Source organism: Mastigoproctus giganteus, chromosome 5 (assembly GCF_048544385.1).
Source record: "Mastigoproctus giganteus isolate SK-2022 chromosome 5, ASM4854438v1, whole genome shotgun sequence".
NCBI lineage: Eukaryota > Metazoa > Arthropoda > Arachnida > Uropygi > Thelyphonidae > Mastigoproctus > Mastigoproctus giganteus.
This window is the reverse complement of record NC_143579.1, coordinates 116,241,652-116,269,041: the sequence shown is the minus strand read 5'-3', so window position 1 is coordinate 116,269,041 and position 27,390 is coordinate 116,241,652. Positions and strand designations below refer to the sequence as shown.

The window sequence follows — 27,390 nt, the reverse complement described above, 5'->3', positions numbered from 1 at the left end:
AATCAATTCATACTCAAAAAGAAATTTTCAAAGCAGACAAATTATTGAGCTTCCCAAGAAAAAGAATTCCGAATATAGTTTCTTAGAATTATGGATTATAATCAGTCATGCAGAAAGTATGTTCATGTTTCTTTCTTCTGGGTTGAATAAAGCAATTTACTTGTTTCTTTTATTTTATTAAGTGTTATGTCAGCAATTGAAAATATGAACAGAGCCCTTCAGCGCAGCGTATCTTACATTCTTTATACTGAGATAATTACACCCAGATATTGTTGAAGATGTTTTTATGTGCAAATTTATTTTACCAATTTATTTATTATATTTATTATAATACAAGTGTAAAAAATATTATGTTCTCTAAATCATTGCAAAATCATTATATTTCAATAATATATAATCAGCATATCTGTAATTGTCCTTAAAAACTTTTGCTCCTAAAGGAGTTTCTCTTGTATTCCTGCTTACTCTCCCTCACAAGGAACAAGCAGTAATCCCCCATCATTATAGGATCCCAGTGACCTTGGTATACTGCTTTTCCATTCTGAAAATAGCTTGATGAACTGCTTCATCACTCACAAGGAAGTGCATCCATTTGACATAGGTGGACATTGCAATGTTGAGTCAGTTTGGTGTGACATAAGCACTGAGAAAGCAAAATGAGATTAGGTGTGTGTTATAGGCCTAATGACTAATGAGTACAACGAACAATTGTACAAAGAAATACAATGGGCCAATAAATCAGACTGTATTGTAATGGGGGATTTTGACTTCCCAGATACTGACTGGAACTTGTGGGTTGGTCACTTGCACACTAGCAAGACTTTGCTGGATTTATTGGATGATTGTTTTCTGCAGGGGCAGCATGGTTGGGGGGCAACCAGAGAGGGTAATACTCTTGATCTGGTTATCAGGAGTGATTATTCGTGCATTAGAATTTGCAGATAAAGGAAATACTAGGTGGCATGATCACAGTATACTGATGTGCAATTTACTTAAAGATATAATTACCATCAGTGGTAAAGGGGAAGGGTTTTTGCTTTCATAAAGGTGACTACAGTGGTCTCAGACAGTTTTTAAATGCTGTACATTGAGACCAACTGATGATGTTACCACGGCAAATTCTAATTGTGAGAAGCATTCAAGGAATTAATCATGGAAGCTTCTAGGCTTTTCATACTGATTAAAAAATACTGTTCAAGGTTTAGGCCTAAATGGGTGTCAGATGAACTAATGAGACTCGTGGCAGAGAAGAAAAAATGCATGGAATGCATATAAATTATCAGGCCACACAGAAGCCTATGGCAGATATAAGCTAGTCTGTAATCAAGTGACAAAGGACTAGGCAAGCAAAGGCAGATTATGAGAAATCTTTGGCAATGGATGCTAAGAAAAAAAGCAAGGACTTCTTTACTTATACAAACTCTAGTAGTAGGGGGATGAATCAGATTGGTCCACTTGATATCAATGGTTTGGTGAGGGGAACGAAGAGGTACTCGAACTAAGAAAGGCTTAAGTTCTGCATATTGCAATGGATGGAAACTTGGCACCTGCGAGGTGAGGTGATGTGATTGAGGTGTATAAGGTCTTGAATGTGTTGGAACACACTGAATTTTGAGGGGGCATTAATTCAAATTGACAAAAGACAATTGTAGAATTGTTGTGTGGAAATTTGCCTTTAGCCAGTGATTACTGGCTTTTGATTACTGGAACAAATTTCCATCTGTCATTGTGGAAGTTGATAGCTTAAATAAATTCAAAGAGGAACTGGACATACTTTCAGAGGGAATGGATGTGTGAAAAATTTTTTTTCTTTTTTTTTTGGCTGAAGCCATATAAGCTCATATTCTTGCTTTCTTGCATCACATGCCTCTACTACTACTACTATTACTACATTTGCCAATATTTTCAGTGAAAAATCCGAGATGGGAAATAAGAAAATGAATTTTTTGAACGACATTCGAGAGCCCATGTTTTTGTAGCTATCGACTAAATTAGACAACATTTCATAGTTTTATTCTTTCCTGTTACCCAAAAAACCGTGTACTACCGCCTTAAATATCACCATGCTGCCAATTCAACCTCCTTTAACTGGGTTTCAAAAATAGTCTTTCAGGAGTTTCCTAATTTGGGGTCCTGCGAAAATTCCTTCTTTAAGTTTGGCATATGTTAAATTAGGAAACACTTCTCAAGTATACAAATCTATTACTTTCTTTATCTAGTCCCTTCACAAAATTTTTCATCAATCCAAATTTGATGTACAGCGGTGGAAGAAGAAACTTGTTTGATTGCACTAAAGAAATATATTTTCATTGCACTGTCCTGGTATGAACTTGTTTCGCTTGTGCTAGTTTTGCACAACATAATGTTCTGCTGTCACAAGGCTGTACCACAAATACAAAAAACAACAATATTTTGTAAAATCCCCACGTAAACCATGGGGTTTCACAAAATCTTACAAAACCTTAAGGTCACTGCATATGTTCTAAACTATAATCCTGTATTTTATAGCATGTAGATCCTTAGACATACTTTCATGACTTTAAGTCCAACTAAATGAAACAGGAACTGATGGAAATTCATTGCCATTATGAAGCAAAACTGCTTTGAAACTTGATTATGAATAAACGCCAATCAGCTGACTTTTGCACAAAATTTAGTTCTTTCAGAAGTCCAATAATGTCTTCGCAAAAACATATACTGTCCTCCCTAGCAAAATATTTAAAAAACTTTTCATCTCTTTTTCGAAACACTGAAATCTTTGTTCCTGCTATGAATATAATCCACTGCTGTAACCTAGAACCTAACAGTACAGTTTGTTCTTTTGGATAATTTAAGTCTCAAACCAAATCATTTAACTCATCTTGTTTGATAGTTAATTGTACCTCACTACCTGAACTTACTGGTTGCTAATCAACATCTTGAGAAGTGGAGTCTTCCAGGGAATCCTCAACGTGTTGAACTTGATCATTATTATCTTCCACACTACTGTTATCCTAAGTTTGGGGGGGGGGGGGGGCACTGGTACTGGGCAAATTGTCACTGTGTGAAATGGGCCAAATTGCAGAAGGTATATTTGAATATGTTATATTGTGATTACTTTTTTTAGACATACCAGATATATTTTTCATACAGAAGTAGCAATCATTAATGTGGTTAGGTGGTTCTTGCCAAACCATAAAGACTGCTAAAGGTAATGCTTTGAGTTTGCCATGTAATCACTTTCTAAGGTTTGTCGTACAGGTAATACAACACTTGTGAGGTGACCAAGGTTTGTCTTGATCATTAATTTTATATCTGAAATAAAAAGAATACAAAAGTTTTGGAAAGTCATAGATATTTTTCCTTTGAATCTTTGGAGTAAATCCACAAACAACAGAAATTGTCTGGATGATTGATACACTTCCTATGTGTCTGCTTATTCATTGTAGCAGTAAATGAATTTCTGAAAATGTAAATTCAGTTTTGACACTGGAAGAAAAAATATTTGTGAATCGGCAGATAGAGCCAGAAATTATTTTACTGCTACCACAGGGGTCGCGGGCTGCACCTCTCCTACTCTTGAGGGGCTGGTTACGTTTGGAGGATTTTACAACCCTGAGAACATGTCATGATCAGTTAATACTTGGAAAACCTTAGCACAGCCTACAAAACCCCCTCGACGTGGGCACCTGTACGTGGTGAGGGGACCTCCCAGTGACGCTGCTGGACTTTCAGACTAGCATCACTGGGATCCAACGCCCACAGCCCAGGTTCCAGGCTTACATCAATGGGATCCGGCGTGTTCGCCGTGCGCTGCGACCCGTGGAAATTCGGAATGGGGGATCCTGGTGGTTGAGGGGCCCAGCTTCGACAAGACGGGAGGTCCTGGAAGGCCCGGCTAGGATCAATCGGCTAGTAGGCTCGCCTGCGAGGGTCAACCGTGTCAATGCCACGCCCCTACCCTCATGGTCCGAGGGACAGGATTCAGGCTGGCGGCAGTGCGGGTATAGTGTCTGGGCAGCCCTAGCGTTCCACTCCCGAGCGCATTTATTGCATGCTGGGTAGTGGGTGTCCCTTTGGGCTCCATGGTGGGTGGGGAGCCCGGGCACTGAACAATATAAAAAACTCAATGAATCCTGATAAACTTACTCCTTCAGGGGCCCCAACACGGTCCCTATCTGAAAATTTAGACAGAGAGGCAGATAGCATTATTTCTAAAAAGAGGCAGCGAACCGAATTACCATCAGGGCCTGTCCCAATTTTTCTTAATCATGCATTCTACCAATGAAACACTGATTGGTAAAATGTCACCCTTTTTTATTCAAAAAGGGTTAGATGGGTTAGCAGGTTCACCCAAATCAGTTAAGAGGCTTCGTTCTGGAGACCTTTTAATTGAAACTTAAAATGACAGGCAATCTGAACATCTACTCCGAACAACATCAATCGGAGGAATACCTATAACAGTGACGCCACACAGAACACTCAATTCATTGAGAGGTGTCATTTCGGAGTGGGACCTTCTCGACGTAACCGAGGAGGAAATCTGCTCCGAATTAAAACCACAGGGAGTTATTGCCGTCGAGAGAATTACTGCGCAAAGGGATGGAAAAATTGTTAAAACCAGGAGCGTTATCCTGACTTTTAACTCTCCTAAACCTCCTGATGAGATTAAAGCTGGATACATTAATTGTTCAGTGCGTCCATACGTTCTGAACCCTTTACGGTGTTTTAAATGCCAGAAGTATGGACATTCTCAAATGGCCTGGCATGGAGTCCTTGCATGCGCTCGATGCGGTGCAAAGGACCACGAAACAACAGCATATTCAGCCGCAAAACCCACCTGTATTAACTGTGAAGGCAAACACCCGGCCTACTCACGAGCATGCCAGAGGTGGAAAGAAGAAAAAGAAATTCAACGGCTGAAGGCAGAGCTAAATATATCGTACCAGGAGGCCAGGAAATCGGTCAAACCCCTGAATATCAACAAACCTACCTACGCCCAGAAGGTAGCAGGAAGATGTTCCGTCGGAACTCAGACGGACATGACCATTCCTCCAAAGGAGTCTTTCACTCCTATTGCACGTTATCTTTTAAGTTCTCAAAAACTGGCACAGAAGGACCAATCAGCTGCCACTCCTATATCGGTACCTCTTAATGCTCCACAAGTAACAAAGGTAATTATGAAAGAAAAGAATAAGAAAGGGAAAGTCTCCCCTAGTACGCACGACAGCATGGATGTCGAGCAGAAGGAGGTACCCGAAGATTCAGTCTTGGAACTCTTTGTGGAGGAAGAAATGGACATGGGACAGCGTCCATTCTTTCCCAAAAAAGATAAACCCAAGACTGATAAAAGTAAGTCCGCAGCACCTCGGAAGCCGCCTGATGGACCCACCAAGCCCAAATAATGTCTAAATTCCTACAATGGAATTGTCGTGGATTCCGGCGAAATATTGATGACATCAAGGCCGTCCTGCAAAAGCACGAGCCAGTTTACTTTTGCTTGCAGGAGACATATCTAAAGGCAAATGACGATCCCACCATGCACAACATCACAATATTTCGAAAGGATAGAATGGCTCTGCTCATGGAGGAGTGGCTATCCTCATCAGCAATCAGACCCTAGTTCAGCCCTTGCTAATTACAACTAGCATGGAAGCTGTTGCAATTCGCCTTTCGGTGGGATTTATATTAACAGTTTGCTCTCTTTATTTGCCACCTGGGACTGACATCTCCCAGGAAGACCTTGATGATATGGCTGGACCCCGTCCATCATCAGGCCCTACGTATTGCTACTGGAGCATATCGCACATCTCCAGTCGTCCAGAGCTTATACGTCGAAGCAAACGAACCACCGTTATCGCTTCGATGTAAGCACTTGTCTTTAAATTACGCTTTAAAACTGAACTCCCTGCCAGACCATCCTACGTGGCCCTTCGTTTTTGAACCACGATGGGAAAATTTACATAATACCCGTAAGACTGCCAATCGTCCTTTTGGTATTCGTCTCCAAGATCTATTCATAGAACTTAATATCAAGGTAGACAAGGTTGCCCAAACACCGAAGCAACCCCTTCCACCCTGGCATGCTCATGTCCCAGCATGTGACTTGTCCCTTAGAAATTGGGGAAAGTCGGACACACCATCGTCGGTCTATCTGCAGCTGTATTCAGCACACCGAACTGAATATTCCGACTTCGCGCCAGTCTACACAGACGGTTCGAAGTCAGAATCATATGTGGGATCTGCTGCTGTCTTTACAGACACCACTACATCGGAGCAGATTCTCTCTGAATGCAGCATATTTACTGCAGAGCTGCATGCTACAGAGTTAGCCTTGGATCACATTAGTGAATGCCAATACCAACGGTTCATTATATATTCCGACTCTCTCAGCATGTTACAGGCTTTAATATCTGTGAGATATAATCCTCATCCAGTTCTGTCTAGTATCCAGCAGAAGATTCACTTCCTCCGTGGACGTGAATATGATATCCGCTTCTGCTGGATTCCCAGCCACATTGGGATTAGTGGAAATGATTTGGCTGACGCCGCAGCCAAATCAGCAATTCCGAATAATAACCGCTGCCTGTCAGTCCCCTATACAGACTACAGGCAAATAATATACCAAAACATACACTCCCAATGGCAGGACTCGTGGAATAGAGACTGCGAATAAATTATATCTTATAAAGCCTGTAATTGAACCGTGGCAGTCTAGTCTGCACAGGAATCGTAAGGAGGAAGTTGTTCTTGCCCGGACCCGCATAGGACATAGTCATTTGACTCATTCATATTTGCTGAGGGCTGATGAACCCCCTATGTGTGAGTCCTGTGGCACAATTTTATCTATTAGACACATTTTAGTTGACTGTCCAGATTTTAGCAATATTCGTTCTACCGCTTTTATCCATCTCATTGAGCCGTGTACACTCAGTCAGATTTTATCTGACAATCACAGTGTGCCTGCTATTTTTAGCTTTTTGAAAGCAATAAAGGTTTTTAATCATATTTAAAATTTATATGTTATTGTTATTTCTTTTATTGATTTATCTTTTTAAATATTTGTTATTAAATCGCGCATTATAATTGGCGCATTATAGCCCTAGTTGCTAATGCGCCAATAAAATCCAAAATGAAATCAAAGTCTACAAAAATCCTTGCCAAAAAAACACTAAGTATACTCTCTTTAAATTGTAAATTGTTGCATCGGAATTTGAATCCAAGAACTATTGGTAGAAGTCTGATTATGTTTATCACAAGAAATCCGAGACCAGAATCGATTTATAAATTTAAGAGAATTAGCTTATATCTGTTAAAATAAACAGGGAGGTATGTTTACTGGCTGGATTATGCAAAATTGACATATTTTGGTAAAACTTAACCAAAATATGGCAATGTATTTAATAACTGTGACATGATGAGGAACTATCATGATGATTTTCGAAATCTATGCATAAAAATTGGTTAAAAACAGCATTTAAGTTCTTGGAAGTAAAAATCGTGTTGGCTGATGACCCCCCTATGTAGGGGGGTCATCAGCCAACACGGTAAAACATCGGCCAATACAGTAAAACGTCAGTTATCTGGTGCTCAATTATCTGTATAGTCAGATTAACCGTGGTCCTCTGTATATGTGGTGCTATTTTTAACAAACGTTTAAAGAACATTATTTATCTGTGCGAGTGGATATGTAAAGTACATACAGAATTCACTGTCGCGTCTCTCGTTTTGCCGCCTGTAAATCATGTCATGTTTTTACATCCGCAGATGCAAAGTCAAGTGTCTTGAAACACCTGGTAAACCATGTCAAATGTTTTTACACTCGCAGATGCAAAGTCAAGTGTCTTGAAACACCTGCTGCAGTTCTAATGTCGAATAACATACAAATGTAACCTATTTGCATTTGTCTACTAAACATTGTGAAAGCTGTTCTGTTCTGTGTTTGCCTTGTGTTGTACATGTTATTTATCTCGCATTTCAACCCCTAAAAATGTCAGATAAATGAAAACGACTTTTTTTTTTTTTTTTAAACAGTGGAAAAGAAACTGGAAATTATTAAAGACGTGAAAAACATGGAAGTGTTTCAAAGTTTCTGGATGAATTTGGAATTGACCAAGAAAATTACAGGAATCAGCCCAATATAGATAAATTTGTTTCTAAATGTGACACATTTGCTTGCGCTTCACAAAGGAAATTGCTCAAAGGTGCTACAGATGAACAACTTGAAAATGCAATGATAAAGTAGTTTTTACAACAAAGAGCTGAAGGAACTCCAATATCTGGACAAATGATTTTAAGCAAGGCAAAATATTTTTTTGGAAAATTAGAAATGTTTGGAACACCTACATTTTCATCTGGTTCGTTGAAACGATTTAAAGAACGGCATGAGGTAAAGGTAGAGGGTGAAAAGCTGAGTGCAGATAACGGGGGAGCAACTTTATTCTGTGATGAATTAGTTCCGATTATTAAAGAAAAGGGTATTGTTCCATTACAATGCAGACAAGACAGGACTTTATTGGCTTGCAATGCCCAATCATGTTGGTATCTGTACAAGAAAGAAATGCTCCAGGATATAAAATTAGCAAAGACAGGGTAACAATTTTATGCTGCAAAAATGCTTCACGGGATGACAAATTAAAATTGACTGTAGTGGGAAAATCAAAATCTAGAAGTTTAAAGAACACAACTAATATTCCAACAGATTATAATAATCACCGATCTGCATGGATGACTAGGGATACATTCGAAATGTGGTGGACAGATGAATTCGTTCCTCACATTAAAAAAGTTTTCCTCATAAAGGTCACCCCCACAAAGCAAATTTGTTATTAGGTGACGCTCCATCCCATCCTCCATTGGAAACTCTATCTGGAGAAAATAGCGATATTGTTGCCATTTATCTACAACCTATGGACCAGGGAGTGATTGGGAACTTGAAACAATTGTATAGAAAGACTTTAATGATGGACTTTATCAATGAAGAAAAGAATCCTCTTTTATTTTGGAAGTCAGTAATAATTAAAGATGTTATTTATAACATTTCCATTGAATGGGTGAAAGTTAAAAGCGAAACAATTAAAAAATTGTTCCAAAAAAAAAAAAAAAAAACAATGCCCGATGACTTTGTAATTGCAGAAAATAACTTCGAAGTGGGAGACTTAAATAACACTGTTAGAAATCGTTCCTGATATTTTCAACTCAGTTCAGAATATTGAAGGATGCAAAGATTTAGACGAGGCAAGTGTTAACCAATGGTTAAATATAGACAAAAATTAACCCGGCTACAAAAAAATGATTGATGATGACTTAATCTAACATTGTTCAACAGATTATAATAAAAAAATTTCTGATGAAATAATTGTCTCATTTTTCAGTTCCTTCAATCCATTTTTTTGCTATGTACAAGTAGACATAATACACATTACGAAAATTTGGTCCCCGTTTTAAGGAATTTTCTGGAACCAATTATCCTCGGATAACACAGACCACCAGTATATACCCAACACTATTCTAAATTATTTACTTACTATTTTATTCGTTGACCTATAATTTGCAAGAGTTGTTTTAAATAAAATGAAAAAAACCACAAAAAGATAAAGTAGAATATTTTGCTGCATGTAATTAACTTAATTGCCTAAATTTCTTGAAACTAAAAAAGTACATTAAGAAAACTTAAAAACCTTTAAACCATATATTTTAGTCTTTCTCGAGATCTTCAAGTGAGCTAACAAAATGAATAAGTGAAAACAGTTAACTGACAAGACTGCATTCCTTTTATTTCAATGGGGACTCATTTAAGATTTTCAACTCTTAATCAGGAAAACACACACTCTAGTACATTCTTTATAAGAAATTTGAGTGACTTAGTCATGCCCTTCAACTCTCACATAAAAAAAAAATTTTTTTTTTTTAGTGATCTATGATTTTTAAGAAATATTTCCCCATAGTTGTCTCCCTACTCCCCTAGAAACCTGAAAAATCAGTAACATAGGTTGAAATGCACAAATACAGAATATTGTCTTTTCACTGTTTATTTTATACATTAGAAATTAAGAACATTTGAATTTTTTAAATTAATTTTTTTATAGGTAATCAATGCTGCCCGTATTCTTGCTGCCCGTCCTCGTTCAAAAGTAGCACAAGAAAATATGGATGCCTTTAAAGAAGCTTGGGAAAATCAAGTTCGCATTCTGACTGAGGCTGTAGATGATATTACAACAATTGATGATTTTTTAGCTGTTTCTGGTGAGTTTTATAAAATTTTCTTCATAAGTTAAAGTACAGGTAGGTCCCGTTTTACAATGGTCCATTTTACGACTTTTCACATTAACTGTTTCAAAATATTACCTGAAACAATTGAAAATAACAAAAAAATCACAACTCAGTAACACTTTGCAGCAACACCTGCAAGTCCAAATACACACTAGGCGTTTCTTTTGTTTTTCGTGGTGGATTGTGGGTGGAATGATAGCTATGCCAAGAGTTATTATTAATAGCCATATGGTGCAAGGAAGCCTGAGGCTTATGCTGCACCAGGGGAAAAAAAAAATTCCCAATTTACCCTGAGAGAGAGAGAGAGAGAGAGAGAGAGAGAGAGAGAGAGAGAGAGAGAGAGAGAGAGTGTGTCAAAAGTAGAAGGGAATCACCAAGAAAGAGAAGAATGATGATATCCAGCTCAGGACTATGGGTGTGCCAAGCCCATACTCACCAGATGTGAGCCCCAGGGCTCACATTGTTTACATTCAGTGAGCCATGTTTGTTTCATTGTGAGTTTTCCCTCAATTGTTAATGGGTTACACAGTGTTATTTCTCATTAATAATAATTTTTCTGTAACCATGAGCTCTAAGTGTAGGGCAGTTTCTGTGCCGGGGGCGGCCAAAAAGAATGTAAAGGAGAAAATGGGTGTGATCGTCACATGGAGTCTGGTCAACATTGGTCAGGTGTGTGTGTGTGTGTGTGTGTGTGTGTGTGTGTGTGTGTGTGTGTGTGTGTGTGTGTGTGTGTGTGTGTGTAAGGCATTGAGTTTAGCACCTTCTACTGTATCAACAATTATGAACAATGTTGATAAAATAAAACGCACACACACAGGGATAACAAGTGTGTCATCCTCCAGAACAACTTATTCATGCAGTGAGACAATGGTAAAAATGGTGAAATTGTTAGTGTTGTGGGTTGATGATATGAACCAGAATAACATTCCTGTTACACAGGTGGTAATTCTGGACAAGGCAAAGTCGTTATTTGCCAAAATATGTGAGGAATCTGGTAGCACTAAAACATTTATGGCCAGCAAAGGCCATAAATATTTGATTATAACCAATATGCTTGATCTTTTTCTCACAAACAACCCTTCTAAGTACACAGTTGAAGCGAGAGGTCCTTTAGACACTTCAGAGCACAACTTGGTGATTATCTCTTCTCCAATGGAGCCTTTATCTCATGGATATTCCCAACCTCGTGTTGTTTGGCATTACAAGAATGCAAGATGGGATGACCTGCGAGACTTTTTTTCTTCTTTTCCTTGGTCAGATTACTGTTTCAAAACTTCTGATATCAACGTTTGTTCAGATCGTTTCAGTGAAATTATTCTTGCAGGAATGGAATCCTTTAACCCCCACACTCCACTTTAAAATCTCATCATTTATCTAAACCTTGGTTTTCCAATAAATGTGATAAGGCTGTTCAAGAGAAGAATGTTGCATATCATAATTGGCTTGTTTATAATTCGCCAGTTTCATTTTCTGCCTACACCAAAGCTCACAACAATTGTAAAACAGTTATTAATCAGTCCAAACTAGAGTTTGAACAGGCTAACAGTAGAAAACTTTCTTCTTGCCCTAATGGTAGCTGAGCATTCTGGTCTCTTGCCAAAGCTATTGGCCGCAACTTTTGCCCATCTCTGCTCCCACCTCTGTCCAAACCAGATGGTTGTAATGTCACTTCAGCCAAGGATAAAGCTGACCTGCTAGCATCCCATTTTTCTTCTAGCTCATGTATTAATGATCTTGGTAAAACACCTCCCACCATTCCCAACATGCTCCATTCAATTGCCTCCTGTGGTCTTCCTTCAGAAGGATGTCAGAAGGATTTTGACGAATCTTGATGCTAAGAAAGCTTCAGGTCCCGATGATATTTCTCCACTATTCTCAAAACCTGTGCTCTTGAACTTACTCCTATTCTTTGCCGCCTTTTTTCACTTTCTTATTCCAAAGGTGTTTTTCCTTCTGCTGGGAAATTTGCTCATATCCAGCCAGTTCCTAAAAAGAATGACAAATCCCTCCCATCCAATTATCGACCCATTGCAATTACTTCTACTCTTTCTAAAGTAATGGAGAAATCAATTAACCACCAACTCTTAAACTACCTAGAAACCTTCCGTCTGATCAACGATCGCCAGTGTAGATTCTGTCAGTGTCGATCCACTGGTGATATTCTGGGTTATGTTACCGATTTATGGACTAATTCAATGGAAAGGTTCAGTGAAACACATCTCAAAGGCTTTCGATCGTGTTTGGCATGAAGGTCATCTAAACTAGCTTACATCTTATGGTTTGCCAACTGTTTTTAGTAATTGCTTATCCAGTTTTCTCTCTGTCTTCTAACATCTCCACTAATGCTGGTGTCCCCGAAGGTTCAGTTCTTTCCCCCACTCTTTTCCTCTTGTATATTAATGACCTTCTTCCATTGACTGGAAATCCTATCCAAGTTTTGCCAATGATAGCACATTGCATTCCACTTTTCCATTTTGAGAAACCTTGTCCTGCTCAATCAGCTTCAACTTCTCGAAAATCTGCTACCAATTCCTTAAATGCCGATCTTCAGGTAATTCTCCAGTGGGGCAAAGACAACTTGGTTGATTTCAACCCTTCTAAAACTCAGTCTTGTTTTATATCTCGCAAAAAGGATTCTTCTGCTCCTATGCTTATCTTTAGTGACACTTCGATTTCTAGGCAAAATGATATATCTCTTTTGGGGATTACCCTGACATCTAAACTCTCTTGGCACAAGCACATTACAAACATTGCTTCCTCTGCATCTAAAAAACTTGGTTTTCTCTTTTGCTCTCGGCGTTACTTTTCTTCCAAACAGCTGGTCACTCTGTATAAATCGCAAATCTGCCCTGCCATGGAATATTGTTCCCACAGCTGGGGTGGTGCCCCAAAACCGCTCTCAGTCTTCTTGATTCCATTTAGAAGAGGGAAGTTCAGTTAATTAATGATTCATCTCTAACAGAGTCTCTCCACTCGCTGTCTTATAGACGTACTGTTTCTGCTGCATGCCTCTTCTACAGATACTTCCATTGGCACTGTTCTTCTGAATTGGCTTCTATAATTCCAGCTCTCTCTCTCTCTCTTTCAAAACAGTCCGAACACATGCCACCAACATCCATTTACTGTCCAACTTCAAACTCACAGAACCAACTTTTCATCTTCCTTGTTTATTTATTCAACTGCCGTTTTCTGGAACAACCTTCCTTCATATGTATTTCCTCAAAATTACAGTCTACAGAAGTTCAAGTCCAATGTCAACAAATATCTTCTTTCGTCTTCTCAACCTCCAACCTAAGCATGGTACTAAGTACTGTAGGTTCTAATACCTCTCGTGTTTGAGTGTTTCCATTAAAAAAAAAAAAAAAAAAAAACTCAATAAAAGAACAACTGACCAAGATATTTCCAAAGTAATGAATAATTATTTAGAAAAGTGTGGTATATTTTGTGGAAGTCATGTGTTGGCATTTGTACCAACGGTGCTCCCACGATGACAGGAGCACTAAAAGGATTTGTAAACTTAGTAAAATGACACAATTCAAATATTATTACAACACTGTTTTAGACACAGAGAAGTTGTAGTAGTGGAGACAGTTGTACCTGATTTAACCTGTACAATTTGAACTTGTAATTATATCAAAAGGAGACCACAAAAAATAACTTTTTTTCGGAAAATTATGCGAGGAATTGAAGTCTGCATAATTTTTTATTTAATGATGCATACTGAGGTTCGGCAGCTATTAAAAGGAAATGTACTTATGCATATGTATGAGTTTCATGAGGAAATGCTCATTTTTTTCACAGGAGCAATCAAAATCTTGTGATTATTTAAGTGATGAAATTTGGTGTAAATTTGCTTTTCTAGCAGATTTATTTGCGTAACTTAATGAATTGAATATCAGTGTGCAAGGCCCATAGGAAAATTTACTCAATTCTGCTGACAAGTTGTTCGTCTTTAAAGAAAAGTTGAGTATATGAAAAATATATGTAAATGGAAAAAAAAAAAAAAAAAAAAAGATAAATGTTACCCTTAAGTGCCCAAATGAATTATTCTAAAATAATTAATGTAAGAAGTGAAACATTTGAGCTGTTAACGACAAAAATTGAGCATTACTTCCCATCCCTTGATAACAAAATATTTGTGGATAAGAGACCCATTTGTAACAAGAAACCTTCTATAGAAGGTTTACAAACTGTATTAACTAATTAGTTCAGTCTTTTTTAAATGCAAAGATAATTGCTTTTGCAGATGACTTAACAACAATAATTGCTGGTAGATCAAGAGTTGACTTGGAGAATTATGCTAACATGGTATTGAATAATTTGTACTCCTGGGAATGCTTTTCCAAAAATTACCTTTTCAGCTTCAGGTTCACCAGAAGAATTGACTGAGATCAACAGTGATCAGTTGATGAAAATTCACTTTAATAACGCTGATATTAGCAAATTTTGAATATTAGCAAATTAAAATATTAGTAAAATTCAAAATGAATAGCCACGAATTTCGGAAAAGGCAATTAGAATTCTATTGCCATTTTCTACTGCGAAATGGGGTTTTCTGCTTTAAACAAGATTAAATGGAGAGAGAGAGAGAGAGAGAGAGAGAGAGAGGTTAGCAAAAGAGGAGCTAAGAATAAGCCTATCCACAAGAAATTCTCGTATTAAAAAACTGTGCTTCCATCAAACCAAACTGTCTCACTGATTAAAATGTTATAATTGTATATTTGTTTGTTTTTATATTTAAATGTTAATTTTATACATATTATCTTTTAAATTTCATTTATATTCTTTTTAATCATTTCTTTCCTTTTAATTTTTATGCAATTCATGCATGTTCAAAAAAGAACATTTAAAAGCGTTTAAAACAAATAATAAGTGTATCTTTAAGTATATCCAGCAGAAATAAGGTTAATTAACTTCTGGTTTGTGAATATATGTATAAAAATAAATATTATAGATATTATAAATATAATATATATATATATATTATTTATAATTTTATTTATATATAAACAGGTGTTCAAAGAAAGTCTGCCACCTAGGAATTCACAATTCTAACACTTTTTCGCGATGGTATGTTACATTAATGACTAGCATCACAAATAGAAATATAAACAAAAGATATTAATAGTTAAGGCAAAGCTAAGTAACATTTGACAGGCACTCTCAAAATATTCCTAAATAAGCATTTGCAACCTTTATACAACAGTTTTGGTAAACACGACAATTATGGCTGAAATGTTATCAGAAGCCCTCAGTTTGCTTCAGTTTATCATTTTAAATGGAAAACAAAATGAAAAATTCACCAGGTCCAAACTAATATTTAGATGAACTGCCTCTGGCCTTGATGACAGCAGCACACCGTCGAGGAATTGACAAGATCAATTTCTGAAGATAATCAACTGATATGGTTCCAATGAACACGAATTATGGCTTCCTGAAGTTCACGAAGAGTCTTTGGTTTCTTTCTGGTAACTGCAGATTGCACTCTATGTCAACAGTTCTCTATAGGATTCAGGTCCGGGCTGTTTCCTGGCCAGCTAAGAGTTGTAATGGACTGTTCTTCAAACCATTTTTTCACCTGTAACAAAGGTAAAAACACATACTGTTGAACCTCTAATGCAGAAATGAAGCTAAAGTAACTACAGATGTGCCTACTTACACTTTTTGCCCGAGGACAAGGAGCAGAGTCATCCTAGAAAATGCAGTTACTTGGCAGATTGAAATGGTCTCTAATGGTTGGCAGCAATTTGCTTTCCAATATAGCCAGGTATTCATTGGCATTTACGGAACCTTTTATAAACTGCAGGTGACCTACTCCACAATATGAAATGCACCCTCATATCATTTGGCTAGTAGGGAATTTCACTGTAGACACCATACAGTCTGGCCCCTCGACGTGGGCACCTGTACGTGGTGAGGGGACCTCCCAGTGACGCTGCTGGACTTCCAGACTAGCGTCACTGGGATCCAACGCCCACAGCCCAGGTTCCAGGCTTACATCAATGGAATCCGGCGTGTTTGCCGTGCACTGCGACCCGTGGAAATTCGGAAAGGGGGATCCTGGTGGTTGAGGGGCCCAGCTTCAATACACCACTTTGGCCCCTGCTTCGACAAGACGGGTGGTCCTGGAAGGCCCGGCTAGGATCAATCGGCTAGTAGGCTCGCCTGCGAGGGTCAACCGTGACAATGCCACGCCCCTACCCTCATGGTCCGAGGGACAGGATTCAGGCTGGCGGCGGTGCGGGTATAGTGTCTGGGTAGCCCTGGCGTCCCACTCCCGAGCGCATTTATTGCATGCCGGGTAGTGGGCGTCCCTTTGGGCTCCGTGGTGGGTGGGGAGCCCGGGCACTGAACCATATAAAAAACTCTATGAATCCTGATAAACTAACTTCTTCAGGGGCCCCAACCCGGTCCCTATCTGAAACAATTGATAAAGAAGCAGATAGCATTATTGCTAATAAGAGGCAGCGAACCGAACTACCATCAGGGCCAGTCCCAAGGTTCTTAATTATGCATTCTACCAATGAGACACCAATTGGTAAAATGTCGCCCTTTTTTATACAAAAAGGGTTAGACGGATTAGCAGGTTCACCCAAATAAGTTAAAAGGCTTCGTTCTGGAGACCTTTTAATTGAAACTAAAAATGACAGGCAATCTGAACATCTACTCCGAACAACATCAATCGGAGGAATACCTATAACAGTGACACCACACAGAACACTCAATTCATCGAGAGGTGTCATTTCGGAGTGGGACCTTCTTGACGTAACCGAGGAGGAAATCTGCTCCGAATTAAAACCCCAGGGAGTTATTGCCGTCAAGAGAGTTACTGCGCGAAGGGATGGAAAAATAGTTAAAACCAGGAGCGTTATCCTGACTTTCAACTCTCCTAAACCTCCTGACGAGATAAAAGCTGGATACATCAACTGTTCAGTGCGTCCATACGTTCCGAACCCTTTGCGGTGCTTTAAATGCCAGAAGTATGGACATTCTCAAATGGCCTGCCGCGGAGTCCTTGCATGCGCTCGATGCAGTGCAAAGGACCACGAAACATCAGCATGATCAGCCGCAAAACCCACCTGTATTAACTGTGAAGGCGAACACCCGGCCTATTCACGAGCATGCCAGAGGTGGAAAGAAGAAAAAGAAATTCAACGGCTGAAAGCAGAGCTAAATATATCATACCAGGAGGCAAGGAAATCGGTCAAACCCCTGAATATCAACAAACCTACCTACGCCCAGAAGGTAGCAGGAAGATGTTCCGTCGGAACTCAGACGGACATGACCATTCCTCCAAAGGAGTCTTTCACTCCCATCGCGCGGTATCTATTAAGTTCTCAAAAACCTGCACAGAAGGACCAATCAGTTCCACTCCTATATCGGTACCTCTTAATGCTCCACAAGTTTCAAAGGTAGTTACGAAAGATAAGAATAAGAAAGGGGAAGTCCCCCCTATAACCCAAGAAAAGATGGATGTCGAGCAGAAGGAGGTACCCGACGAGTCGGTCTTGGAACTCTTTGCGGAGGAGGAAATGGACACGGGACAGCGTCCTTTCTTCCCCAAAAAAGATAAATCCAAGACTGATAAAAGTAAGCCCTCAGCACCTCGGAAGCCGCCTGATGGACCCACCAAGCCAAAATAATGGCTAAATTCCTACAATGGAATTGTCGTGGATTCCGGCGAAATATTGATGACATCAAGGCCCTCCTGCAAAAGCACGAGCCAGTTTGCTTTTGCTTGCAGGAAACATATCTAAAGGCAAATGATGATCCCACCATGCACAACGTCACAGTTTTTCGAAAGGATAGAATTGCGGATGGCTCTGTACATGGGGGAGTGGCTATCCTTGTGGGTAACCAGACCCCAGTGCAGCCCTTGCTAATTACAACCAGCATAGAGGCTGTCGCAATTCGCCTTTCAGTGGGATTTTTATTAACTGTGTGCTCTATCTATTTGCCACCTGGGACTGACATCTCCCAGGCAGACCTTGATGATCTTCTAACGCAGTTGCCTCCCCCTTTCTTACTTCTCGGGGATATGAATGGACATAACACCCTGTGGGGTAGTGCTAACATCAACGGAAGGGGACAAGTCATAGAGCGAATGCTCAATGACAATGACCTTTCCCTTCTAAATACTGGAACAAACACCTTCTTCCACATGCCTACCCGTACTTTTTCTGCCATTGATCTCTCTATCTGCTTCCCTTCTCTACTCCCTTCACTCACTTGGGAAGTGGAGGAGAATCCGTACGGAAGCGATCACTTCCCCGTAATAACCTTGTTACACAGTGGGAGACCATGCCTTCCCTTCAGGTTACCACGGTGGAAGATTGATCAGGCTGACTGGACTGCCTTCCAACATCAGGCAAATTTTGATCTTAGCACAGTCAGTCAAGAGCCGATCAATGATGCAGTCAAGTACATCACAGAAAATATTGTCCAAGCAGCTGCGAATGCTGTTCCAAAAACATCTGCCCGGTTTCCACCATTTCCTAAACCTTGGTGGAATTCACAATGCACAGCGGCAAAAAAGGCTCAAAACAAGGCGTGGGGGATATTCCGCCGGTATCCCACCACGACCAACCTTTAAACGTGCACGAGCCAAAGCACGATATATCCGCCGTCAGAGTCAAAAGGAATCGTGGATCCGTTTTACATCATCTATTAACCAGTCTACCAACTCTAAGGTAGTCTGGGATAAAATCCGGAAAATGAAGGGGAAATATACATCCCACCCTTCTTCAATCCTAGATTATAATGGATGCGCTATTGCAGATCCAACTGCAATAGCCAATGCTCTTGGGGAAACATTCTCTAACATCTCCGCAACATCCTCGTACTCCCCAGAGTTCCTGGTCCTGAAACATAAATTGGAAAAACAAGCACTTAATTTTAAGACCAAAGGCCTCTATCCCTACAATGGGGCGTTCACTATAGAGGAACTGAAAAGAGCCCTCACTCTTTCCAAAGCAAGTGCTGTTGGACCAGATGGCATCCATTATGAAATGATTAAACATCTTTCACCAAAATCTATGGATTGTCTGCTCCTTCTATATAACAGAATCTTTACTGAAGGGCAGTTTCCGGACTCCTGGCGAAAGGCAATCGTTCTTGCCTTCCCTAAGCCAGGAAAGGATCCAAAGGTCACCACCAACTATCGTCCTATTGCTCTGACTAGCTGTCTGTGCAAAATCCTGGAGAGAATGGTCAATTCTCGTTTAATATGGTATTTAGAATCAAATGACCTTCTCTCTAGCATCCAGTTCGGCTTCCGAAGGAACCGGTCCACTTTGGACCATCTTATTAGAATGGAAGCATCCATCCGGGATGCTTTCCTAAAACGGGAACACTTGGTGTCGGTGTTCTTTGACATGGAGAAAGCGTATGACACAACTTGGAGATTTGGCATTTTAAAAGACTTACATAGCCTAGGCCTAAGAGGGCATCTGCTCTTTTTTATTCAAAACTTTTTAGCCAATCGATCGTTCCAAGTTCGTGTGGGATCCTCACTCTCTCGCTCCTTTAGCCAAGAGGAGGGAGTACCACAAGGATCAGTATTAAGTGTCACGCTTTTTGCCATAAAAATAAATTCCATCACAGAACAACTTCCTCCAACTGTAAACAGTGCCCTCTATGTTGATGACTTTAGCATTTTTTGCCAGTCGTGCAACATGAGGGTAATTGAAAGACAACTGCAGAAAGCCATTGATAGTCTGAACTCCTGGGCAATTTCTAATGGTTTCAGGTTCTCGCCGGAGAAGACCGTTTGCGTACACTTTTGACGCAAGCGTAGTCTTCATCCTGAACCTGAATTAAGGCTCGGGCAAAATGCCATTCCAGTAGCAGCGAACATAAAATTCTTGGGACTCATATTCGATAAAAAATTGAACTTTTTGGATGATATCCGTCAACTCTGCACAAAGTGCACAAGAGCCCTTAATTTGCTCCGCTCGCTCTCCTCTTTATCTTGGGGTGCAGACCGATGCACCCTACTACGGCTGTACCGTGCACTTGTGCGATCCAAATTAGACTATGGGTCCCAAGTATATACTTCAGCCAGAGACAGTGCCCTTCGATGGCTGGACCCTGTCCATCATCAGGCCCTCCGTATCGCTACTGGAGCATATCGCACATCTCCTGTCCAGAGCTTATACGTCGAAGCAAACGAACCACCGTTATCCCTTCGACGTAAGCAGTTGTCTTTAAGCTATGCTTTAAAACTGAAATCCCTGCCAGACCATCCTACGTGGCCATTCGTTTTTGAGCCACGATGGGAAAATTTGTACAACACCCGTAAGACTGCCAATCGTCCTTTTGGTATTCGTCTCCAAGAGCTACTCAAAGAACTTAATATGAAGGTAGACAAGGTTGCCCAAACACCAAAGCAACCCTTTCCACCCTGGCATGCTCGTGTCCCGGCATGCGACTTGTCGCTTAGAAACTGGGCAAAGTCGGACACTCCATCATGCGTCTACCTGCAGCTTCATTCAGCACACCGAACTGATTATTCCGACTTCGCGCCAGTCTACACAGACGGTTCGAAGTCAGAATCATATGTGGGATCTGCCGGTGTCTTTACAGACAGGACTATATCAGAGCAGATTCCCTCTGAATGCAGCATATTTACTGCAGAGCTGCACGCTGTAGAGTTAGCCTTGGATCATATTAGTAAATGCCAATACCAACGGTTCATTTTATATTCCGACTCTCTTAGCATGTTACAGGCTTTAATATCTGTGAGGTATAATCCTCATCCAGTTCTGTCTAGCATTCAGCAGAAGATTCACGTTCTCCATGAACGCGAATATGACATCCGCTTCTGGATGTCATATTCGCGTTCAATCATTTCCCCTAATCCCAATGTGGCTGGATTCCCAGCCACATTGGGATTAGGGGAAATGATTTGGCTGACGCCGCAGCCAAATCAGCAGTCCCCGATAATAATCGCTGCCTGTCAGTCCCCTATACAGACTACAGGCAAATAATCCACGAGAAAATACATTCCCAATGGCAGGATTCGTGGAATAGACAGACTGCGAATAAATTATATCAAATAAAGCCTGTAATTGAACCGTGGCAGTCTAGTCTGCGCAGGAATCGTAAGGAGGAAGTTGTTCTTGCCCGGACCCGCATAGGACACAGTCATTTAACTCATTCGTTTTTGCTGAGGGCTTGTGACCCTCCTATGTGTGTGTCCTGTGGTACAATTTTAACTATAAGACACATTTTAATTGATTGTCTAGATTTTAGTAATATCCGTTTCACCGCTTTTAATCATCTGACTGAGCCGTATACACTCAGTCAGATTTTATCCGACAATGACAATGTGTCTGCTATTTTTAAATTTTTAAAATCAATAAATATTTTTACTCGTTTATAAAGTTTACCTTTTTGTTATACTTGTTGACATAGTGACCTAAATAATTAGGTCACTGAAAGTTTAAAATTTTTTATAAATGACATGGTCTTGGCGTATTATAGCCTTAGTAGCTAATGCGCCAATAAAACCAAAACATAAACACAAACCATACAGTCTGGATGGTATTCTTCACCACGTCTACGGCGAATTGTTTGTCTCCCATCAGAGCCATGCAGGTGGAATTTCTTCTCATTCGAGAAATAACTGACTTTCACTGCTTGGGGGTCCATTTGACATGCTCCTAACACCAAATTAATCGGGCCTTTTTCATTTTTTGTGTGAGGAGGTGCTTCTTAGGACGACTGACTACAAGTCCAATTTTGAAGAGGCGTCTTCTGACTGTTACTGCACTTGCTATCACTCCTGTATGTTCTTCCTATTCTCTTTTCAGCTCAGATGAAGAAGGTTTACATTTTTTTAAGGCATAAGCGCTTTGAAAAGCTGTTGTGTTTTGGCATAGAGACCCGTTTGCATCCAGCTCCTTTTTTCCTATCAGCAGAACCAGCATTCTTGAGTTTGGAAAGAAATTAACTCACTCGATTGATTACAAGACACTCTATAAGCAATATGATGGGAAGAACGCCCTTCCTCACATAATTCAACAATAGAACTCTTTCTTCGTGGCATCAACTGCACATAACTTGGCATCCTGACAAAAGCAAGGAATGACTGCAACTCTTGCAGAGCATGCTTATATAGCTGAAAGTAGCAGCTGATGCAATATTATGTCATCACGTGTGTGTGTGTCGATCTTATCCGATGCAATCTGTAAGAAATGTTGCATATACTTACGTCATTTGGATGACAATTAATTTTAAAGGGTGTGCACTTTCTTTGAACACCAGTGTATTTATAATATATATATAGTATTATAAATATATATTGTATATATATAATATATAATATATATGTGTATAATTGCGATTGTCGTGTTCTGCAAAATTTTAGTGTCTTTAAAAGTGTGCTGCAACAACGAAAAGGTTGAGAAACACTGTTCTAGATTAACACATGGGTTATCAGCCATATTTTCATTACCTATAAGGTGATCTACTATTGCACTCATGGAATCTTCCCATCTACACATCTCAGTGGTACCCTTGCCAATAGAATATATAACATCAGCAGCTGCTCTGAATTTGGTAGTACAAATTTTATAAACCAATCCCCAAGTGTCATTATTTCCTGCTGTTTTCACCAACATTTTCCAGCAGTCATATTTCTGTTTAGCAATAGTGTGGACATACTTATTACGAGCACTTTGATAGTCTTTCTTTAATCGAATATCTTCCAAGGCACATCCCTACGTTTGCTCTTCTTAAATTGCTTCCTAGTCCTATTAACCTGTTTTTTCAATAGAGTCAGCTGAGGTGTCCACCACTTAACTGGTCTATGTTTTATCTGTTTCCATTTCATAGCAGCTACTCACGCATCATAGATAAATTTTTGCAAAAACCCCACAAAGTTTTCACCTGTCATGTTAGAGAACTCACAGATCACAATCATGGCCCGCTGAAAACTTCTCTCAAAGTTATCCAAGTTTGCATGCTTAACAAAAAAAAGAACCGTAATTGATTCAGGCCAACACTGTTTTCCCTGTGTATATTGATTTCAGAAAATATCGCATGATGATCACTCAGTACCCAGTCAGATTTGACTTTGCATCCACAGACAAATCTAGTGCTAATTGAGTTTGTAAGAGTTATGTCTATGTTTGATTCACCATTTACTGTCCAAAGGTGGACTCCTCCCCAGGTTGATTGTGAACCATAAACGCTTCCGCTCCACTGTCAAATCATCTAAAGCATTTCCTCTATCATCATAGACTGGGGTTCGAGCCCGTCACTACCAAATATGGAAGATGCGGAAAGGTCAGGGAATGACTACCGTGTATCCCGGAGCAATATGGCCTTAGTTGCTAATGCTCCTAAAAACCAAAACAACAACCTATATCATCAGTAGTGCCACTGAACCAAAGTGAACTCTTGGCTTTAGATTCAACTGCAAACAATACAGGCAAATCTCTTGACTTATCAAGAACACTATCCATATAAACTAAATATGGCCGAATGGCAGAGTTGTATTTAAAATATATTAAAATATATTGAAAGTGAAGATAACCCCAAAAGTTGGTGGAGCAGGCCCATGCCTCACCAGTCAAAAATAGGGAGTGGCAGGGGTGAAGGGTACAGAGTAACCATACCCCCCTACCAAGGGGTCATCTGCATAGGCCCGGGAAGGGATGGAAAGTGAACCGGGCGAGGGTACCCAGTTCAGATTGCCTGCCAAATGACGTTTCGGCAGCAATCTGCACAATGTTTTTGTCAGGTCTTCCTATGCCATTCCTGGGACATGTCCCGTCCGTGTGAGTGGTCAAGTTCAGATAATGGCTCCAGTTTAAGCCAGTGGTCAAATCCAGGTTCAGTTAATGATTTGTTGTTCTTCAGATTGTAGCTGTTAGGTTTTTGTTTGGTTGAGGCATCTAACGATATTTATTCTGGATAACGATTGGTTTGTAGGAAAATTCCTGCTAAGGTTGTGGGTATGGTCCTTCTTCTAGTAAGAAGATCCTGTACAAACTGTGGCTTTATAATTCTCCTCGCTCTCCAAGAGATATTGTTCTTGGTTTATTGGCGAGAAATATATTCTGGTTATTAAGAGAAAGTGGAGGTGTTCGTATAGTTGGCAGTGGTGCATGAGATGCTCCCACGTCTCTGGCTGTTCACAGTGGCAGAGAGCGGTGTCACTCAATCCGAAACTGGAGAGTTTTGCTCTTATTGCGCTGTGTCCCGTGAGTAGGTAAGATGTCAGCAGTCCTGGTGAAAACCAGTTTGGGCTTTTGGGAAACACTAGTTGATTATCTGGTATGAATCTTCGGGTGAATTCCCCTTTTGTCGAAGTCGTCCAGCGGGTTTGCCAGGCCTGCTGTAGGTGGGTGAGAAGGCGTTTTTTCTCGAGTGTGATCGTTCGCCGGATTAGTTGTGTAGTCTAGGCAGGTGATTGCTCTGCCTTTGGATAGTTGATAAAGCAACCCACAGCGGATGATCTCCAGGTCCAGTGGGAGAGCGCTCAAGTGGACCTGGAGTGTAGGTGCTTACAGTGCAGTAGGCTCTCTAGATTGTCAATAGGATTGAACGTTGAATGGTCTCCAGCTTCCTTTTGTTTACTGCTGTTAATGCCTTGTGGAACCAGACTCCTGATGCGTATGTCATTGCTGATGAGAAGACTGCCTTATAGAAGAGGGCTAGGGTCCTCTTCTTAAGCACCCAGTCGCTGCGAGTGACTAGCTATTAGTGCTGAATATTTTTTGATTTTGCGTTGGAGGTAAGTAAGATGGGGTGTGAACAACAGATTTTTATCCAGCAGAATACCAAGGTATTTAAGTTCGGTGGAAAGCTTAATTGTTGTTTCCTGAATCTTTGTCTGGGGAGGCCTTCTGATATTGAGAGAACCTTTAAGTAGGATGGAGCAGGTTTTTGTTGGGATATCTTTAAGCGGTTTTGGGTGGCCCAGTCTTGTAGGATATTTATAGTTCAGTTTGCAGAGATCTCTAGTTGAGTTCTTGAGTCTGCTGCCAGGATCAGGTCATCTGCATAGGCCTGTGACCTCACATCATCAGGGTCAAGGTTTAGAAAGCTGTTGAGCACCATGTTCCAGAGAAGTGAGCCAAGTACTGAGCCTTGTGGGCATCCTCTCTAGACTGGTCGTGTGACTGAGCAGTACGGAGCACTGAATGTTACTGTTCTGTTTGTGAAATATGTTTTTATAAAATTGTACAAATTAGCTGGTGGTTTGGCCTTCCGGAGTCTGCTGAGGATGCTTGGCCAACAGTGGGAGTCAAACGCCCTGGCAAATTCGACTGAAATGACAAGGAAGTATTTATGATTGGTAGTGGTAGTTGCTTTGATGATATTCTCTAAGGCATCCACTGTGGAGTATCCCCTCCTAAAGCTGTATTGGTTTTCAGAGTGAAGGCTAGCCTTGGAGTAATGAATTTATATTCTATTGCATAGAAGATGTTCTAGGAGTTTGCTTAGTATGAATAGAAGAGCGATGGGCCTTTATGACTCTGGAAGGTCTTGGGATTTTGTTGGATTCTTGAGAATAAGCTTTAGTTTTGCAGATCTCCATAATGCTGGGAAATGGCCTGCTTCAAGGCAATGGTTGAAGAGGTTTAAGTCATTTGGGATGGTTTCAGCAGCCCCTTCTTTAGGATCTTGAGCTCCAGCATATCTTCTCCTGAAGATTTGTTTTTTATTTTTGCTGCAGCGGTGTCCAGTTCTTCCTTGGTGAGGAAAACAGAACATACACCACAGCTGAAGTGGAAGATGTATGTTCTGTTTTCCTCAGATAGTAGTATTTGCTCTGGGGTGTTTGGTGACACGTGTTGAAGGAACATGGCGTCAAGGATGTTATTTATAGATTCGGACCATGGTTTTGTATACGTGCCTTGTGGCGCCTTGGTGGCTGGGATCACTTCTCCCCTGGGGAGTTTGTTGTGATCTCTCTGTAGATTTCCAACTGTAGAGGCTAGGTGCTCCCAGGAGTGCTTCTTCCTTTGTTTAATCAGGGCTGTGTATTCATTTCTTGCCATTCGGTAGTGCTGCTTGAGATACTTTACTTCCGCTTCCGGCCACGTCCATCTTGCGCGTTGAAAATTTTTCCGTCTGGTGTAAATGTCCCATCGCAGTTGTTGGAGCTCTGGGCACCACCAGAGTACGGATCCAAAAGAAGGTTTCTTCCTTTTAATTATTTGAGGTAGTAGTAGTAGTAGTAGTGGCTTGTGATGCAAGAAAGCAAGTGTATGAGCTTATGCAGCATCAGCCAAAAAAAAAAAAAAATCACACCATTCCCTCCAAATGCCTGTCCAGTTCCTCCTTAAATTTATTCAACTATCAACTTAACGACAGATGGAAGTTTGTTCCAGCAATTAACCACCCACTGGCTAAAGGCAAATTTCCACACATCTATTCTACATCTGTCCTTTCTTAATTTGAATTTATGCCCCTTTAGGTTTGTAACCTGAACAAGTGGAAGAATCCCATCAGAATTCAGTGTGCTCAACCCATTCAAGGTTATTTGAGGTTTCAGTGACTAGGCTTACAATCGCCTTTTGGTGCTGGTCTGGGTTGAGTCTAACTGTGTTGAGAGAGAGCGTGTGGCCACGATCAGTGAATCTTTAAATTGCTACCAGTGTGCCTTGTGATTTGCAAATCTATGGAGAGTTTTCCTTATAATTGGTTGTAGGCTTACTGATCGATGCAGCTGTAAAGTTATTATATGGCGGTCCAGCTTTCTCTAACTGTCCAGGATGAAAGGTGTTGTGGATCTTGTGACCAGGATGATATCAATTGTGGCTTCCCACATTGTACTAGAGAAGGTCGGTAGGTTATTTGGTTGGTTGAGAATTGAGAAACAACTGTTTGAGAGAGATTCTTCCAGTCTTTGTCTATTGTTTGTGCTTTGTCTATCTTGAATTTCACTGAACGACGCTGGCAACGTATGCCCAAAACCCTGACAAGTTGTAACATGCAGTCACAAGATAGAAATTGTTTAACCTATATGACATCAGTCCAACAAACAAGTGCTGCCATTGCATTAGAAACATTCTAATTCTTTGTGAAACATCCAAAATCCAGTTATTCCCTGTATCACTCCTGTTTCTACTTAGGAAGCGAACAGTGACCTCAGCAAACATCTCCTCTTTTGTCAATCCCAAA

The 27,390-nt window shown here is 40.2% G+C and overlaps 1 protein-coding gene across 5 annotated transcripts in view; it reads left to right on the top strand.

Moving 5' to 3' along the window:
* The window catches only part of LOC150085655 (catenin alpha-like), a 499,984-nt gene that overhangs the window by 259,473 nt on the left and 213,121 nt on the right, over positions 1-27,390 (top strand). For all 5 annotated transcript variants that reach the window (XM_090374159.1, XM_090374158.1, XM_090374157.1 and 2 more), the window contains one exon: positions 10,068-10,224. In XM_090374159.1, the coding sequence (XP_090230285.1) occupies positions 10,068-10,224 (157 nt within the window). The remainder of the gene's footprint in view (positions 1-10,067; positions 10,225-27,390) is intronic.